Source organism: Perna viridis, chromosome 2 (genome assembly GCF_037379345.1).
Source record: "Perna viridis isolate PV_CMFRI_1.1 ecotype Kerala chromosome 2, ASM3737934v1, whole genome shotgun sequence".
Taxonomy (NCBI): domain Eukaryota; kingdom Metazoa; phylum Mollusca; class Bivalvia; order Mytilida; family Mytilidae; genus Perna; species Perna viridis.
In genome coordinates this window covers 695,535-712,627 of record NC_142446.1, presented here as the reverse complement: position 1 = coordinate 712,627, position 17,093 = coordinate 695,535, and the positions used below count along the sequence as shown (strand labels likewise).

Sequence of the window (17,093 nt, the reverse complement as noted above, 5' to 3'; positions counted from 1 at the left end):
ACCACTGCTAACAGCGAGTCTAGTAGACATTCTGTCTGTACCACTGGTGACAGCAGGTCTAGTAGCCATTCTGTCCATACCACTGCTAACAGCGAGTCTAGTAGACATTCTGTCTGTACCACTGGTGACAGCAGGTCCTTGTGTCCATCACATTGATGGGTTCATTATTGTGAAAGTACTTTAATTTGTAGATACCAATTTTCATGAATTGGGGAAGAAACACAAGTTGAGGATTCTTGAATTCTACATAATGGAATTTCCTTTTAGTTTTGAACCAAATTTTGTGGTTTGGCTTACCCATGAAAACCACGAAAATTGGTACCCCACGAACAATAGTACTTTCACACTACTCACCAGTGACAGCAGGTCTAGCAGCCTCTCTGTATGTGCCTCCAGTGACAGCAGGTCTAACAGCCTCTCTCTCTGTGCCACTGGTGACAGCAGGTCTAGCACCTCTCTGTCTGTGCCTCCGATGACAGCAGGTCTAGCAGTCCAATAGAAACCTTTGAGATCAATAGGACAGTAAAATATTGTAGTACCATTCCGTATTATTGCCCTTTAAAGGCTGTTTTTGGATGAAAACCATGATTAAATAAAAGAAAGCTTCATTGATGTATTGATCCTTATGACAAGGCCTACTTAAGTTTCCATAGGGTTGTGGGACAAAACCTTATGAGACTTGTTGCCATGAAAAAATGATGTTATACGCTTATATCTTAATGTATCTTAAAATAATAGAAAGTTTCAACTGATAAAGACAACCTCAATGACTTTAAAATTAGTAGTTACTGCTTCTTTGCCAAACATAGAATGACAAATATTTTCACCTAATTTGAAAGTAGAAAATAGTATTAATTTTTTGGGGAGTTTTTACATTATCATCAATTTAATTTGATATCAAATAAAGTTACAACAGATATGAGATTATTTAATTTGGTATTTCGCATAATATGTGAAGAAAATACATATATACATTCGAAAAGGTAAAGTGTAAGTTTTATGTGTTGTGAAAGAAAGGAGAAAACAATCTTCAAGTCATTATTTTATTATAGGTTAATTTTTGGTGAATATGATTTATGTTATATAATTTTATTTTTTTTAAGTGACTTTATACAATTTCAATATTTATATCTAATTAATTCTGTTTCATTCGAATATCCATAATTAATGTTATCAGGAAAATATAATACAGACAAGATTTTTTTCCAATATTTTCCTTTTTTATTTTTTCCATTAAATGGTGCGAATGAATCTGAGTTCTGGATTCGTAAATTGTTCGTACTGCATGATTTTATAGTCTAAGCAAGCAGAATAGTCCACTTTCTTTACCCTTTGATTATAAGATGTTCGATTTCATCAGTTCCCAGTTCGTCCAATGATTGATCCCATCACGTTTGTGATCTGCACTACATGACATTGTAAGAGTCCCTTTTCACAGACATAAAAAGAATCCTGGTTGGAACAGGAAACTATGAACTACTTGGTTCTTTTAAGAGACGTGCTGTTATGTATCAGAGCTGGTTTTCAAAATCTTCCGAAGGAAAAGAAATACTGTATCAAAGACTTTTATTAGGTAAAAAGAATTCTGCCAACGCTGTTCGTTCAAAATGTGGAAAACATGTAGTGCCAACTTACCAGAGACACAAAAAACCCAAACAATGTAAAAGACCTCGTACAAAATAGAATACATAAAAGATTTTCAAGTTGTCTCAACAATCCTTGCCATAAATGTTATTAATGTAATAATTATTGTCCAACTATTTAAAACTGTGTGACTTAATACTATTTATTTATTCATTTCTTTAAAAACTTTTTCAAAATTGGTAATACAATTTTTCATTAAAAAAAAAAAAAAAAAAAAAACAACAAAAATTGCGACAATAAGAATCACCCCCCCCCTCCACCCCACAACAAAAAAAAATTATTTAAACTCAATTAAATAAACAATGATCAATACATCTTCTTTCATTTAAGTCCCTTCAAATTTTTTCAATTAACACTATATTTCCAATATACTAATCATATATAAGTATAATTCTGAACTGTTAACCACGACATTGTTTATTTCAGTCGGTATCTATTCAGTCATGGTCTGTTACACATACGATTGTAGGCACATGCCAAAATTTTAGCACAAAAGACTACAAATCTACAAAACTAATGACTGTTTTTAAACTAAATTTAGTGTATTTTATGTAATTTTAAATCACCATTCTAATGGTAGTACTTTTACTCCGGGAATATATCATCGTATTGGTCTTAGTGCAACTCTTATGGTGACTAAGACCAGTCTTTGTGGTGTTTAGATGGACCTGTTTGACTTATACAAAGCAGGGTCTGTTCACTTGATTACACATTCTTATGTTGAATTACAGACCAGAATCAATCAACTGAAAAATGATTCTTTTATTTAGGCCTACAGTTACGTCACAAAGGCACAGTGTTACTATACCCCCGCAAACACAGTTGGGGGGTTATCATATAGGAATCACCTTGTCTGTCTCTCCACATTTTTTGTGAGCACCTCATCAGTGCAATTCCTTAACTGCTCAAGGGATTTTGATGAATCACCCAGTCTGCCCATCTGTCCACATTTCTTGTAAATACAACTCCTCCTAAACCACTCAAGGGATTTTCACAAAATTTGATAGGAAGTTTGGGCATCATATATAGATGTGCATGACAGAATATGATGTTAGAGGACTCCAAAGGGAGACAATCCAAGTAAAGAGTTTTACATGGTAAAACCTTGTAAGTGCAACACCACCTAAACTGCTCAAGGGATTTTGATAAAATGTTATAGGAAGCCTTCAAGGTTGGCATGATATATGTTGATGTGCATAAAGGAATATAGTTACTGTTGGTGGAATCCAAATGGAGATAATTAAAGGCTTTTCATTAAACCCCATCAATTGATGCCAGGGGTATTCTCTTGTGAGCTTGTTCAAAGTATTTCTAGTATTATCTGTTCACACATTAATTCTAGTTTATCTATACTCGTACTGTTGAGAGTATAACATTGATATTATGATACATCTAGTCTTCATTTTATGTGTACTCAAACTGTTGAGAGTATAACATTGATATAGTGACACATCTAGTCTTCATTTTATCTATACTCATACTGTTGAGAGTATAACATCAATATAATGATACATCTAGTCTACATTTTATACTCATACTGTTGAGAGTGTAACATCGATATAATGATACATCTAGTCTACATTTTATCTATACTCATACTGTTGAGAGTATAACATTGAAATAATGATATATCTAGTCTACATTTTATCTGTACTCATACTGTTGAGAGTATAACATGGATATAATGACACATCTAGTCTACATTTTATCTATACTCGTACTGTTGAGAGTATAACATTGATATGATGAATGACACATCTAGTCTACATTTTATCTATACTCCTTCATCCAGTATATAAAATATCAGGTGCATAATGATGTTGAGTATAAAGTCAGCTGTATAAAACCTGAATGTTAGGGCACAGGAAACAGGATGTTCTTTAAAATCTATACTTAACAATGCAATGTTATGATTTCAGATAACATATTTATGGATGATAATGCATGCTGTGTTCCAGAACACTATGAAGATCCATACTTGGTATGATTGTAACAGATAACAATTCAAATATTTTTGTGCTTTACACACAATGGAAACACTTTGTTGATTGCATCTCATTTTAAATCATTGTTCAGTATTTAGCTAACCTGGCTTTGCACAGTGATTATATTTATTGGAGATGTGCACCTCCGATTATAAAGAAATTTAATGAATTTTTTCTCACATTTTGAGAATTTTGAACTATCTTTTTTTTTTCAGCCGGATATGTTATTATTAGGTCATAACATATTGAATTTTGTAACCAACAATGTAGTGTTTTTTTTTTTACTTGGTAAATGTTTATATACATATTTAAGACACTTATGTGTTTACAAATATATGTTGGTAACATTGGTTCAGATATGTATTGATCTTGTTCATTAACCATTTTCACTTTGCTCAGTATTTATTTAGATATTGATGTTGTGCACCTCATATTATGGAGCAATTAGTTTAATTAATTAAGGTCGTTCTCATTTCAATTTTTTTTTTTCTGCCGCCCTATTTCCCCGCTTCTGATTAAATTGTATCACGACAAAATTGAGACATCATCATTTGTCGTTCCAGAGTTATTTGCCCCATAGCGGAAAAACTATTTTGTAAACATTTCTTTAAGCATTTTAGATACATAACTGAAAACTCCATATTGATCAGAAACAGAGGGCAGTACTATTGAACAATGTTTTGGGAAGATTTAAGGTATCCCTGGTTAGGCGATTTCGCTACTTATAATTCGGTTGGTCACTAAACTGTAAGTCGTACAGACTTGGGACCTTCACTGTTGATCTTAGATGATATGTTGTATGTTTTGCACTTGTGGTTCTTGTTCAAACTTTGATGAGATTAACTCATGACCAAATTACGACGTGTTGTTTTGAATTCCTCAGGCACTTCATTTGCTGTATTTTGTCATTAATTTCTTTGAAGTATGAGTTATAACTACTGGTTTGCTGTATTTACTGTCTAAATATGTATTTAGGAGCCCTCTCCTTGGACATTTAGAACTACATTCGTATACAACGAATTTCATCAGTGGTGTGTTAAATGATTTTGGTTATTTGATATCTCTCTGAAAATTGGTGCACATGTTGAAAACAACAGTTCTTACCGTAATTAATGCATTTGTTTATAAAACTGATCTAAAAAAGAATATGAATGAAGAATTTTCGAAAGTACTCCAACAATCATGATTTATATAATGGAAATGTGATAATTGAGTATGATTGTCTCCTGCTTAAAGGTTAATTCAGAGTTGCTTTTATTCAAAGCTTCAAATGAATCAATGAATGCACAGATAGTTGCATGACAAATAAATATTTTGTTTGAAACAGCGTACGTAATCATTATGATATATTCGGTCAAAGCGCTGTAACTCCAAATGTTAAGCAAAAAAAATGAATCACGAAAAATAAAGAATAATGAAGGTATGTTATTGTGCACATCATAAATATCGAAACTAATCTGTTATATGTTCATGAAAATTAAATTGAAACAAAATAATTTTCTATTCTTTACTAATTAATCGCGATTTATAATAATGGAAGTTGAATTTCCTGCGCCTATGGGCGCCACCATGATCGGTTGAGCTGTGAGTTCACAAAGACGGTTTGTAAAGTGAAAATAAATAGGTAATTGATTACAGTGTCTGAAGAAACCACAAATTTGGGGCTTTTCCCCTATAATTTCAACCCAAAATAAACTGTAGAAGAGATTTAGGCACAACATGTAAGCAAATGTCAGACAACATTGACGAACAATGAAATTTGCAGCCAGAAGACTAGTATGTCTGAGGAAAATCTAATGGCTACTTCCGAAGAATGTTCGTGCGCCGATAAAAAAAACTTATAGAACATTTCTCTTTAATCATTCATGCAATCCTAAGCTTGACAAGACAACATGTTTTGGTGATTAGATAAACAGGATCACAGAAATATTTACGAAATATTCTTTGTTCACATACAGTCATTTGCTATGAATGAGTTCGCAAAATGGTGACGTCGAAACTCATAGACCCCACCCACCACAATTTTGTCTTAGTTCCTGGTTAAATAGTTAAAAGAAGACAGATAAGTCATGAGAAATGGAGGCACTTTTGCCGAGAAAAACTTCACTGGACAGTTCAAAATAATTGGTCTTCAATCATTTTTAGTGATGAAACAAAGATAATGTTGGGAAAATCAATAAAACTTATTTCTGGCTTAAATCTAAAGATTACGCCCAGAATGTGTTGGTATTCATGGTGACTTTGAGACTAATTGCCATGCATCAATGATGTTTTGGGGCTGTATAACTTACTTTGAAGTGTGGACTCTTACACCTGTGCAAGGAAACATGTGTAGCGAAAAGTATATATCTGTTCTTAATGATTGTTTGTGGCCTTTTGTTGCTCAGCACTTTTCAAATTGTCGATGGACTTTTCAAGAAGACATTGCACCTTGCCACATCTTGTTGTGGTCAAATCAATGGAAGCAGGAAAACTATATAAATACTTTACCATGGCCACCTCAAAGTCCAGATATCAATATTATTGAAAATGTATGGAAGGTGGTTGAAGCTCACGTTCAAAGAAGGGTAAATGAAATTAATAATACTGCCGACTTCGAAAGAGTGTTTCTTGACATTTGGAGTCATCTACCTTAGAAGCCTTTACGCAAGTTTGCCCAAGAAAGTACGGACTGTATTACATTCACAAGGACATATAATAAAGTATTAATGCTTTCATGTAAGTACATTTAAGCATTTACAATAGAAATATGCATGATATTGTTGTGATTTTATTATCAACGTTGGCCACTTTCCGAACTCATTCATGGCCAACGACTGTATTATTTGCAGTACTTGTATCAGTATCAGATTGACTTAGTTACGTCACGAGCCAGTTGGAAGCTATCGGTAAAAATTAATAAAGTCTGCTTATGATCTTCCTTCAGATTGGAGAGTTCTGCAAGATTTGGAACTTTGCATAGCCTTAACGTTTTACAAAAGTGCATTTTGCATTAAAGGTTATTTACTTTTGTTTACGTGGGTATGATTTATCATAAGAGCCTAACTTAATGCGAAGGTGTTTTTTCCCTTTAAAATAGAAAAATCAAAGTACTCATGTACTAAATCAATTTACATTTACTGATTTAGTTGCCTTAAGAAGCAAGAACAGAGACCGACTTAATGGTTATTAAAAAATTTAAACCGTTATTGTATGTACAGTAATACTATTAAGTCACATTGTTCCAACATTGTTGTTCAAACTTACACAACAGAGTAAAAAAAAACACACTTGTACACAATATTCATACTTTTGTAGTGACATAAAAGTATGATTTTAAAGTTTACAATCCGAGTTTTATTTTGACCACATTTGTTCAATACACATTCATATAGTACATTTACAATGCATAGTTCTAGGTTAAGTGTGTTTTACATAGAGGGGCGGCCATTTGACTTAGAAGTGATAGTTGAGACCTTTGCTTTGGAATACTTTATGATTACCTCCCTTTGAATTTTTCTGTGTTCATGAAAATCAGCATTTTATTTTGTTCTCAACTAATTGCATTTATGAAATTGACAGAAAAAAATAGTTTATTACTACACAGTTACTACTGAATTTATCTTTTTATAAGAATAAGAACTATTTTGTAAATTTAATAATTGTCAAAAACCTTGCCTTTTTTAATATATGCAAAATGTAAGTAGTGTTGATAAAGCTGCCGTTGTAGTCAATCATGCAAAGTGCCAATTGCTGAGAGGCAAAGGTCTTTTCTCTCGAACATGATTGCAGTCAGAGAAGGATGGATGGGAAAGGCCTTTCAATTGAGTTTTGATATTTTCCTGCATTTTTAGCAGGTTGAACCTACCCATTTTTTCAGCAGTGGACAAATGCATGACGATGATGCAGGTTCAGGTATGTTTTGGTCTTGTTTCTTATATATAGTTTTATAGGACTTAGAAAGGAGGTCTATTGCATTTATTTTTCTGGAGTTATTGTTCATTTTCACATTGAACATGTATTAAAGATTTGGCTTACAAAGATATCTGTGATCTCCAGATTTCTCTGGTCTAGATATTAGAGGTTGTTCAACCTGCTTCACCAGATTTCTCTGGTCTAGATATAAGAGGTTGGTCAACCAGCTTCATCAGATTTCTCTGGTCTAGATATTAGAGATTGATCAATCTGCTTTATCAGATTTCTCCGGTCTAGATATTAGCAGTTGGTCATCCTGCTTCATCAGATTTCTCTGGTCTAGATATTAGCAGTTGGTCAGTCTGCTTCACCAGATTTCTGTGGTCTAGATATTAGAGGTTGGTGAGTCTGCTTCACCAGAATACTCTGGTCTAGATATTAGCAGCTGGTCAGTCTGCTTCACCAGATTTCTCTGCTCTAGATATTAGAGGTTGGTCAGTCTGCTTCACCAGATTTGTCTGGTCTAGATATTAGAAGTTGGTCAATCTGCTTCTATGATATTTCTATTTTATAGAATGAAGATTTTTTACCAACTACTTCTAAGCTGGATAATTTCCCTGATGCTTTTGATCTATTATCAAGTCCTGTAGGGAATCTACCACATCACCACACTATTGTAAGTATAGGATAAAATATGAAGGAGGAAACTTTACGATGGGAGATAATCCAACAAGGTTAGTAGGGGTATCCCTTTGTAATCATCCTCACAACTGTAGTTATTAAACACTTCTATTCTAAACAATTATAAATTGTAAAGTACCAAAACCATTGAGCAATAAAGGACTATACGGGGGGGAAAATACCACAACGTGAAAATTTGTTACATAAATATTAAATATGCAGTTAAAAGATTTGGGTGAAAAGAGCTAACAAAACTTTTTTGTTTAAAATAAAATTATGTCAGTATGTCTATGTATTTTGTTGGCTTACTGTTGGCTCTGGCTTGGACAAATTTAGAAAAATGCAAATTATGTAACCATGGTTTTGATTTTTAAATTGAATTTTAACAAAACTCTTTAAATATGAATAGCTTCTAAAAACAAGTAATTAAAGAGAAGCATAAGATGCAATGGTTTTTCTGAATGTTGTTGGCCCAACGGAGGCATGCTGTATGGGAAAGGGCAAAAAACCACCATTTTCCTGGGTTCCAGGCAATAACTCATGTAAAAGTGTATGGATCTCTGTAATTGTTCCAAAAGTTTCCTGGCAAGTAAGGAAGGTTTTAGTGGATCTAAAGAGTAATGGCCCTTAGAAAATGAGCCTTGTAAAATTGGGGTGCTGATTATACACCAATGTACATGTAATTCCTAATCAAATTTCAAAAAATAAAATTGCTTCAACCCCAGGAATCCAACCCTAAATAGTTGGGACCAGTATGGAGACAGCATTCAAGCTTGATAGAGCTCTGAATTTGGATTGTTATAAATTGTTCACAGCTCAAAATTCTGCCCAAAATGAAAGTGGTATAAAAATCTTCAAAATTTGCATTTAGATGATAAGAAATAATAAATATATACTAAGTTGAAATAAAGCTTATCTCAGGCCTCTAATTTTTTGGTTGTCTAATTTTCTAGGATAGTAGTGATGAATGTGGTATAAAAGAGGATAAAGATGACTTTGATGTAATAGACTCTCCATTAAGAACAATATCTCCAGAATCTATTTTACCTACAGCACTTTCACAGTCATCTACTTTGTCTGAGGATGTGCCAAGTCGAGTTATGCAATACAGGAACAAAAGAAGGAACCCATTCAGGTCTCCATTTGATGACATAACTAATTTATCTTCACAGAATGACACAATCAAATCTGAACCAGTTTTCTCAAAGGAATGTCCAGGTAAAACATTTGGTTAGGCCACAGTTTTTAATTTGTTGATTTATGGGTTGCCAACCTGATTTTTTTCTGCTTTGAGGGAGAAAAAAATTAAACTGGAATTTGAATTTTCCTTTAAAATTTTTACTGCCCCCAATTACAAGAAATTGACCATTGCAAAATATTGTAACATCTCATTTTAACCAATACCTGATTTTAGTTTTGTTCATTCAAAAGGTTACAAAAGATAGAGAAGTCATTGAGGGGGATCGAACTGGTATGGTTGCATAATTTTTGCCACTTCAATTACCGTATTCTTCCATATATACCATACACTTTTTTTCAACTTTTTCTTTGCTCCAGAAGAGGGATGCGCGGAATACACCAAAGCAATGAGTTTCTAGATTTTTTTTCTAGAGACAATTTTAAGGTCTCTAATTTTCAGGAATCAGAACCAAAGTCGTCAACTGAAGTCAACATCGAGCCATTGTATTTTTGAGAACAGTTTTATCCATAAATGCCATTTCCTTGCATTTCATTGTTTGTACGGAAAACCACGACTAGCTTCTTATTGTTCTCTCAAATCAAGTCGTCTAATTATAACTTCTTCACCTGTCTGCAGTGGAGCGTTAAATACACAATACCGGGAGTGCCAACCTGTCCTCGGGCCCATTGTTATTCAATTATCAAGTAACAAAAGATCAAGTTAAAAGGTGAAAAAATTATTACTAATCCTTTAATCCGCTTGATGAACTGTTTCCAGATGTCAGATATCAATACACAACTTGGCAAATTAAAACATCTTTTTATAAACGGTCGAACTTGACGGCATTGTTTTAGTAAATTACCTGATTTGTATTCGAACAGGAAATGTCAGCAATGCCAACATTTCAGCAGACTCATCACTATTTATAAACTATTTTAATTTATAAATGGCTTGTAAACGCAGGAAAACACTTTTATTTAAGACATTAATGATGAAAAGATACCCATTTCGGGGAATTTACCGGAATCTTTTCATCTCAATATGGTCTTCTGCTGGTGATTTTTCCTTGCTTCTCAGTGCACATTTTACACGGAAACTAACTTTTTTCGCCAATCTCCCTTGTCAAGAAGGGGGTGTGTGGAATACACAGATTTATGTAATACACGAAAGAATACGGTATATCATATTAAAGAGTTTTTAAAGTTTTGGAAACAAGCTAACACTGGCTAGAGATGATTAATTGATTGATTGTTGGGGTTTAACGCCCTAGCTATATTCAGGCAATGATAGAGGTGATAAATCATAATATTTTTAATTGAACAGAAAGTAAACAGTTTCTATTAAATACTTAACAGTTTTAAGGGAAATCATGTGGTGATGAAAGTTTCATAATGTGATCATAAATCTCAAGTTTATTTTCTATATTGTCATATCCCTTAGCCCTTCACAATTTGTTTACTCCAAAAATGCTGATTAATTAATACATTAAACAGTACATGTTTTGACCAACCCTGTTTTAAAACTTAAAACTATAAATAAAAGCTTTTCACTTACTTTCTACCACATTATTTGTTACAAAACTATATTATACTGTTAAAATGCTATAGATACATGTACATACAATATAAGGAAATAAACATTGTTTAATTATTGCACATTGAGATGATATATCTATAAAGCTGGATAATTTCCTTGGTGCTTTTGATTTACTATCAAGTTTCATAGGGAATCTACCACATCACCACACTATTGTTAGTAATAAGGGCCCCACCAGGCAACCTGTAGAAAGCACTCTGGCTGTAACAAATCATGTCCAGGTCGTAATTTTGTTGTCTTTTGTTGTAGGCGTTTTTTATTTGGCATGAGGGTAGATCAGCTCTAAATGAGGTGTTGCATACCATTGTTGGTGACCTTTGACCTTAAACTTTGACCTCAAGATCAAATTAATGAATTTTGCTTATAATTTAGTGTCAAGGCTGTAACATTTTTGTCTTTTGGTGCAGGCTTTTGATATTTGACATAAATGTAGATCAACTCAGGACTAGGTATTGCATACCATTGCTGATGGCCTTTGACCTTGAACTTTGACCTAAAGGTCAAATAAAGGATTTTGCATAACTTTTGTGTTCAGGCAGTAATGAGATTTATGTGATAAACTGAATGTGTATGCATAGGTTGTACAGTGTTTTTAGCATAGCAGGGCCCACAGAGATGGATTCTACCTCAATGGTATCTAGTTATAAAAGATGTATCGGAAGAAGAAAGAAAGGAAGTGTTAGGCATCTTTAGAATCTTTAATTCTATTCCAAATACTGCTGTAGGAAAATCTTTTCAAATTTTATGCAACAAGGAGATAAATGTTTAAAGATTGGAACCAGATAATACAGATAAGCATCAATTATGATGTTTCACAGTTACTGGTTCTCTGAAGAAAAAGATGGTATTTTAGGGTTTTTCCACTGTATGGAAAATTTGTTATTTGTGATGATTTTAATTAAGTTCAAAAACCTACTATTGACTATAACTATAGAAACCCAAAAACAAGGAATTATTGAGATTATAGAGGAAAGAGGTCTAGTAGATCCTTTCAGAGAACTTTATTCTAATGGACTAAGGTATAGATGGAGAAAGAAAACTCCATTTAAGCAGGCAATATTAGAATTTTTTCTCCGAAAACATTATGAATAATTTGAAAGATACTGGAAATCCTAGCTATTGATCAGATCACTTTATGATTGTACTGAATTTAGAATTTAACCCTTTAATTGGAGGAAAAAGTCTTCGGAAATTTAACATTTCTTTACTGTATGATACTGATTATGAAAAGCTAGTAAGGCAGAAAATTTGTGATATCAAGAAACAATATTGTGCTCTTGCTTATAAACTTGATTTTGTAGAAGAGGTAGAAACACATGATATCTTTTTCATTATTAATTCTCAGCTTTCTAATGGAAATCAGAGGTAAAAGTATATCTTATTCTAGAAGAAACAAAATAAAAAAAGGATACTGACTTGAAAAATATAATTATGAACTAAGCTAAAGGCGGTGATGTCATACCATAACAGCAGGATGTCCTTGAAATGAAGGAATTTTATAGACTAAGAGAGATAACTCCTGTTCATTAAAAGAATTTAAGGATGTCTTCAGAAATGCTCAAGTTCTCATTTTATCACATGAACAAAAAGATAGTTTAGAAGGTAAGAGACTGCTGAAGCTTTACAAAAGATGAAAAATAAAAAAAGTCCAGGATATGATAGTTTTTTAAATACATTTGGAAAGATTTAGATTTTTTTATTGTTAACTCATTGAATTATGGTTATCAGTTGGATGAATTATCTGTTACACAAAAACAGGGTATTATTACATGTTTACTATAAGGGAACAAGCCACGTCATTTTTTGATGAACTGGCACCCAATTTTATACTAAACACAGTGTACAAAATTGGGTCAAGTGCAATTGCTGATAGATCATGATAGTATTATTGATTCAGATAGGACAGGTTTTATAACTGGGAGATATATTGGCAAAAATGTTAGACTCATTTATGATATTATGTAATACATGGAAGAACCTGATACACTTGGCTTGTTATACGTTGAAGAAACTGATACACTTGGCTTGTTATACACTGAAGAACCTGATACACTTGGCTTTTTATACACTGAAGAACCTGATACACTTGACTTGTGATATGTGGAAGAACCTGATACACTTGGCTTGTTATATGTGGAAGAACCTGATACACTTGGCTTGTTTATGATATTATGTAATACATTGAAGAACCTGATACACTTGGCTTGTTACTTTTGATTGATTTTGAAAAAGCATTTGATTCTATATCTTGGAATTTCTAAACAAATGTTCTTCATCTTTTTAATTTTGATGAATCCATCATAAACTGGTTTAAAGTTTTTTATCACAACATTAGTAATGCTGTTATTCAGGGTGGTAATTTGTCAGATTCCTTTAGTATTAGCCGTGGTTGTTGAAAAATGGATCCATTTTTATCATTTGTGCGGAGATGCTTGCTCTAAAGGTTTGATACTGAGAACAATTACTAGGGTAGAGTGTTAACTATCACAGTTTGCAGATGACACGTCTTTGATTTTAGATGACAATGAAAAGTCATTGCGAGAATCACTTTTAGAATAGTCCTTTTTCATATTCCCAACTTTGGCTTCTTTTTTTGAAGATTTAAAGCAAAGGGGAGTAACTTTCTACAAATTTGTCATCCTACAGACTGGTTTACTGTCAAATTGGAGCAATGGAAAGCAGTAGGCTTCAAATTCAAATATTCATTTTATCAGAGCCGTGATAAGTACTTGGATATCAAAGTGAAGGTAGTTTAAGTTTCCAAGAAAAATGTTTACTGTTTTCCCTTTCCCCCAATGAGACCGGCAACCTGGTTGTGGGTGTTGGTGGGTTATGTCCCTTTGAAAAACTTGCTAAAATGGTTTGCATCCCATAAATATGAAAAAGGACTATTGGATTATTTTGCTAGTGTATCAGGCCTGAATATTAACTATTCTAAAACACAATTGATATGGATAGGTAGCAAGAAATATAGTAGTGATATCTTATGTTCCAATAGAGATCTTTCTGGGGTGTGACAAGTTTTAAACTTCTTGGTATACATTTATATGTAGACCTTGATGGAATAATTAAGGTTAATTATGATGAGAAACTTATTCAGGTTAAAAATATTATAAAACAATGGTCTAGAAGAAATCTTACTGTAATTAGAAGAATAACAGTAGTAAAACCATTGTTATACCTGTATTGAACTATCTGATTGTCTCTCTGCCAAATCCTTCAAAAACCATGATTTCTCAGATCTGTGAGTTACCATTCATAGAATTCATCGAGATGTTTTGATCAAGGATCTTCATCAGGGGGTACTTGAGATGTTAGGTATAAATTAATTTATTCCAGCATTGAAGTCAAAATGGAGTAATATTATTTTTCAGATGTTCATAGAAGTAAATTTTTCAATTGTGGAACTGGATATATGAAACAAATAAGTGATAAAAAAAAAGAAAAAAAAACTTTCTTTTTTTTGTTTTGAAAAGATGTGTTGAAATCATGGGAGATAATTGTCAAAAAAGAAAAACAGAAGTGACTGTGAATATTTTTAATCCCGTCCAATATGGTTAATTGATAATATAAAAATTGGAAACAAATGTGTTTTTAATCACAATTGGTTTGATCATGGTATTAGATGTGTAAATGATATTTTTAATGATGATGGTTCTTTTGAACCACTGCAACAATGTTATGATATTGATACAGACTGTTTACTACTATTTATTACAGCTGTCAGAGCTGCAGGAAAATGTTACGACAGCTTTTCAAATTGACTGATTTCCCTTTTATACCATCCTGTGTTCAAATATTCATAAAAAATTTAAAAAATAATAATAATGGTTCTAAAGATATGCATTAGTAAACAATAACACAAAATAAGTGGTGTGAAATCTTTTGAATTTAGAGGGTATTTTATGGGATACCCGTAATATCTATAGACTACCCTTTTTAGTCACTAGAAATACTCAATTGCAATGGCTATGGTTACAATATAGAATAAACCATCATAGTTTACCAACAGGTTTTATATAGAGTCAAGGTTGTTGATAGCCTTTTGTGTGTTTTTTTGTTTTTTGTTTTGTTTTTTTTTTGTTGGTTTTTTTTTGGTAAAGAAGATGAAACAGTAGAACATATATTATGGAGTTGTATTTAGTCTGGTGGTACTTCTTAATGTAATTTCATTTTTGGAGATGCCCCTAAACTTCAAAAAGGAGATCTTTGAATCTTGAATGTGTTTGCATTGTCTAGAAAACACCTCCATTTATTGATATCACTAATTGAATTATGTGTATGTTGATAAATATCCATTAACATGTGTTACTAAATATCTACTGATATCAATAAATGGGGAACATATTCCTCAATGCCATAACCATAAGACAAGTCATATACATAAAACAATGCTTCTTTCTTGAAGGTTTACTTGCATGGATGTGTTGAACTTGATATGTCATGTTAAGGATTGACCATTTCACTTTATGTGCGTTTGCTTGGTAAAATTCTGGACTGAGTGGTATCTGTCAGTTAAATGGATGGCCTCAATTTGAAAACAGTAGGGGTCATGAACTCAACATTAATTAGGTTCATTTCTTTAGTAGTTAATGAAATTATATCAAAATTTCATAACAATTGATCAACCATAACTAAAGTTATTGTGCAAAAACCAAGTGAATGTTGATGATGACGACGACACTGCTGTCAGCACCATACCAATATATGACTGCAATTTTTTACATTAGTCCTAGTTAAGAGAATAAAACTGCACAACTGTAAAGTTTTCCCACTAACAGTCATGTACTCAACAGAAAACATTCAAAATTCTTATGAATCAAAATTACAATACCAGTATATGAAGGACTTTTAAGGCTAAAACTATCAATACAGACTCACAGATAACACTTCAAAATCAATATTTCAACTAAATCTTGTATCAAACAATTTTAATCAACTTCTAAATGTTTCCTTGTTTTGTAGCTGTATGAAATATATACAGAGGCACTGCCAGTATTATTTGGTTTCAGAACTAACATAATGCGTATGTACATTCAGTACTTCACAACACTGTCATTAACTTTTGAATCTCTATTTCATTAAATCCTGTAAATTTTCTTCACAATTTAACAAAACTTGATTATTTTTAAGTGTGTAGTATTAATGTCTTGACACTTAATAAAACCCCACCCCTTTTAACAAATGTTCAAGTATGAATGTGACTAAAATTATACTTTATGTACATGTACAAACTTTACTTTATTGGCATGAAGTCATAAACAAAAAATGGTTTAGTTAAAACTCATATTAAGAGTTGTCAGTTCATGCAGTCTGACATACATATATAGCAAAACTAAAAATTGTTGGAGCTCCTTTGGAATGTACTTACATGTACACAGTACTTTTACGTGTATATAATTTCTATATGTATAATATAGAGTCCCCGAAACTTCATGTTATAGTAATGGGCAGCTAATTGGACAACCCCAACTCAAAAGATTCCTCAATGCCATGTGTTTTGCCACTAAATAGCTTGCCAGACAACCTCTACCACTGCTGGAGTAATAGACTATCCTATTAGACCTAAAAATATGTCACCCTACCCACCCTCCTTTAGACCCCTTACTAAAAGTTTTGTATTTGTTATTTTGAAGAAAAAAAATAATTATAAAGTCTGCCTATTGTCTTTTAGAAGAAAAAAAAAGTAGAAAATAAAGCCGTCAATTCTTTTTTTCTATCCTAGATGGAAAAACAAAGAAAAATATTGGTTGCTTATACTTGGATTCGACTGTAAACACACATGGCGTAAGTGTGCTCTTGGTCATGGATAATTCCTTTTGGGATTCAGCACTTGAATTAAATATTTTTTGTTTTGACCACCACCGTCAAAACAAAAAAGTATCTCAAGAGGCGAACCCCAAAAGGGATTAGGCCGTGGACTCATTCTATTAGTTTTTGCATATTCTAAGTTTGGTGTCACTATGACTTATTCCATTTTGAAAATTTTAAATAAAAATAAATCTCTACCTACCGACTTGACAAAATTTTAGAATGGTGATCGGAAACATAACATTATCTTTTTGGCTTGGAGATTTCTCATCAATTGACTGGTGTGCACCATTAAGTTGACC

At 32.6% G+C, this 17,093-nt stretch overlaps 1 protein-coding gene across 1 annotated transcript in view; it reads left to right on the top strand.

Moving 5' to 3' along the window:
- The window catches only part of LOC148623231 (uncharacterized), an 89,349-nt gene that overhangs the window by 56,982 nt on the left and 15,274 nt on the right, over window positions 1–17,093 (top strand). The window contains exons 8-10 of the mRNA XM_088564907.1: window positions 3,564–3,625; window positions 8,098–8,199; window positions 9,158–9,422. Coding sequence (XP_088421033.1) covers window positions 3,564–3,625; window positions 8,098–8,199; window positions 9,158–9,422 — 429 coding nt within the window. The remainder of the gene's footprint in view (window positions 1–3,563; window positions 3,626–8,097; window positions 8,200–9,157; window positions 9,423–17,093) is intronic.